The sequence below is a fragment of the Myotis davidii genome, unplaced genomic scaffold (assembly GCF_000327345.1).
Source record: "Myotis davidii unplaced genomic scaffold, ASM32734v1 scaffold329, whole genome shotgun sequence".
Taxonomy (NCBI): Eukaryota; Metazoa; Chordata; class Mammalia; order Chiroptera; family Vespertilionidae; genus Myotis; species Myotis davidii.
The window spans coordinates 2,836,597-2,839,588 of NW_006300374.1; the positions used below are offsets into that span (position 1 = coordinate 2,836,597).

General features: G+C 45.8%; 1 protein-coding gene across 1 annotated transcript in view; it reads left to right on the plus strand.

Annotated features, from left to right (window-relative positions):
* SVOPL (SVOP-like) overlaps nucleotides 1–2,716 on the plus strand; it is a 61,589-nt gene extending 58,873 nt beyond the window's left edge. The window contains exon 16 of the mRNA XM_015572691.1: nucleotides 2,026–2,716. Coding sequence (XP_015428177.1) covers nucleotides 2,026–2,160 — 135 coding nt within the window. The 3' untranslated portion in view covers nucleotides 2,161–2,716. The remainder of the gene's footprint in view (nucleotides 1–2,025) is intronic.
* The last annotated feature ends 276 nt before the right edge of the window (nucleotides 2,717–2,992 follow it).

The following is a 2,992-nucleotide window of genomic DNA, read 5'->3' on the forward strand; positions in this document are numbered from 1 at the left end:
TGGCCAGCCTGGGTGAGGGGCTGATGGCTGTTTACAGGCTGGCCACAACTCCCAACTACCCAAGCTCCCAGGTGGAGGCTGGCTGAAAACAGGTATCTGGGATTTATTTGTCTTCTATAATTGAAACTTTGTTGCCATGAGTGGAGGCCACAGCCGGCTCAAGGCAGGCAGGAAGCTTGGCTTCCTCCATAGCCTGGACAACCAAGCCTCCCTCTTGCTCCAGCTCTGTGGCTGCCAGCTGCCATCTTGGTTGGGTTAATTTGCATATAGTTGCTCTGATTGGCTGGTGGGCGTGGCTTAGGGCATAGCAAATGTATGGTCAATTAGCATCTTTGTCCTTTATTAGTGTAGATGTCCTCTTTGTCACTGGTCTGGGCTGACTTTTAGAAGTAGAGATTAGCAGGTCTTTCTTTTTGATCCAGTGAATTTGGAGTGGGGGCCGAAACCTGCATTGTAACAAACTTCCCAGATGATTTTTTTAAAGCAGGTATTACTCAGAATTCTTACTTGCAGACAATAGAAATTGACTCTGGTTAACTTAGAAAGGAACTCATTGGGAGACTATTCAGTAGCATCCACTGGACTGCTCGAGTCCTGCCAGAAGCAGAGCCCTGTGGCCTTCAAGGGAAATCAAGAAGACAAAGCAGTTGTTGTCCCTGATCCCAGCTGGTTGAGCAGTTTATGAGCGAAACTCAACGGACCCATCAGGGTATCACACCACCTAGGACTTTGGTGCAAAGAATACGAGGTGGGAGAGTTTAAAGTTCATTTTGTGGGTATAAGAATTTTGATGTCCAATAATAAAAGGGACAGCAATGGTAGAATTTAGACACATGCCTAACTATCCTATGGTTTGGTCATGATTCAGGCTGCCCAGTCTCTTGGTTTCTGCATCTTTTCCTTTTTTGAAGCCCAGTTTCCCTGCCTTATAGATGGGGATACACACACACACACACACACACACACACACACACACACTTATACAATTCCTATTTTGGGAAAATTGTATGTACTTTATTTTGGGAAATAAAAATCAGCAATGATACCTAGGCCAACTACAAAATATTGAGGCTAATATCATGGGTTCTGTCACATGCCAAATGCTATTATTTACTGTTCTGGAAGGCTACAGGCCTATGCAAAGGACAAGTTCTCAAACTGCGTATCTTGGGAGGACATAAGTGGTGATAAGAGCATGTGTCAGGAGTCTGTATGTGACTTTGGACAAGTGGTCACTTAGCTCTGACTCTAGGCTCATCAGTAATGCAGTAAGGTTGGACTAGAACAGATAGTTTCTAGGCCTCTCCAAATTGCAATTTTCTGTGACACCAGAGCCTTGCTGCTCCTGTGGCTTCAGGTCATTTTTGTGAGAGTAGTTGACAACTGCCAGGTGCCTGGCTGTTTGCTAACTTGGGGGCACAGTCCTGCAGAAACTGACATGTGAGATGGAGTGTATGAACCTGCTCGCCATTACTAGGGTGAGGATCCAGGCCAAAGGATGTATGTAGAGTGACAGAAATCCATTCTTACTGTGGGAAAATGGTCACCATATGGTTTTGTCATACTGCAACGAAGCATAATGGACAAGATACGTTATGTTTTCAGAGAGACCCTGAGATTATCTTATCTTTCTTCTAAAACAAACAAAAAAACTTTCTCCTGGTTCATCCTGTCAGAATTGGAGAGGGAAAATGGATGTTTGGCAGAGGGGGTCCATGGCATGGATGAGAGGGTTAGGAGTTAAGCAAGCTACATTGGTATGCGAGGGGGCGGAATCCTAGTTTGCTCTGGAAATGCCTGAGCAAACTTAGACTTGTCTCTGCCTGAGGGTGGGTGCAGAGGCAAGTCTAAGCTGGCCAATGCATATTACCCATCCCAGTTCATGGAGGAATCCCACAAAAGCACAACACAGAGAACGGCTATAAAGGATCTTCATTTATATGTTTGGTGAATCCCCTTTGACGTAAGGATCAGTTTAGAAATGACTGGGGCACAATAAATTAAGTCATTCTTTGTGACTTGCAGGTTCTGATGAGCGCATCGTTGCTGGGGGCCTTGTGTCTTTTCTCATCCGTCTGTGTTGTGTGTGCCATTTCAGCATTTACTCTCCCCATTGAGACCAAAGGTCGGGCCCTACAGGTAAGTGATGCAGGGACCTAAAAACCCTCAATCCCCACTTTTAGAACAAAGAAAATGAACTTGGAGTATGAAAATCCTTTTAAGCAGACATGATTATTCATGGGCTAACACTGATATTTGTTTAGTGTGTCCAGTAGAAAAACTGGGTATCCATTTTCCCCACGTGTAACGTTGAGCAGCACTAAAGTTTAACTATATCCACCTCAAACCTGCTTTTGGTAAAAGTTATAGCTTGATCCAGGGACGATGGTGAATGATAGTTGTTGAGGCCTCAGCATTCTACCCTTCCCACTTTTCCACCTGGATGTAAGCACCGCTGCAGAATTGAAGGCGGCCCAAGGAGCAGAAATAGCTGTTTGTGTTGCCCTTAGAGTGACGGTGTTGACATACTAGTCCAGCTACCTTTCCCCTAGTACTTTCGGCCACTGTGATGAGTCAAAAGCTTCAGCTGCGCCAGTTGCACTTCACAGTCAGTAGACACTGCCTGCCTACTGTATTTCACAAAGTACATAAAACAATATGTACCAAAGTGTAAGGTATGTTCCATGGGCCAAGAGGTAGAGGACAGGGCCTCTCCTATCCCTGTGCCCTTATAAAAGTACTAGAGGCCTGTTGCATGAAAAGATTCAAGCAGTAGGCCTTCCCTTCCCCTCGCTGCCTGCACCGGTTTTCCTTCGGCACCGGGGACCCAGGCCTTCGCTCTGGCCAGAGCCACCTTCAAAGCCTTCGCTGCTCCAGCCGGAGCTGCCTTCAGTCTTCACTCTACCGCTTCTGCCTACATATGCAAATTAACCGCCATCTTTGTTGGAGGTTAATTTGCATATTTCACTGATTAGCCAATGGGAAGTGTAGC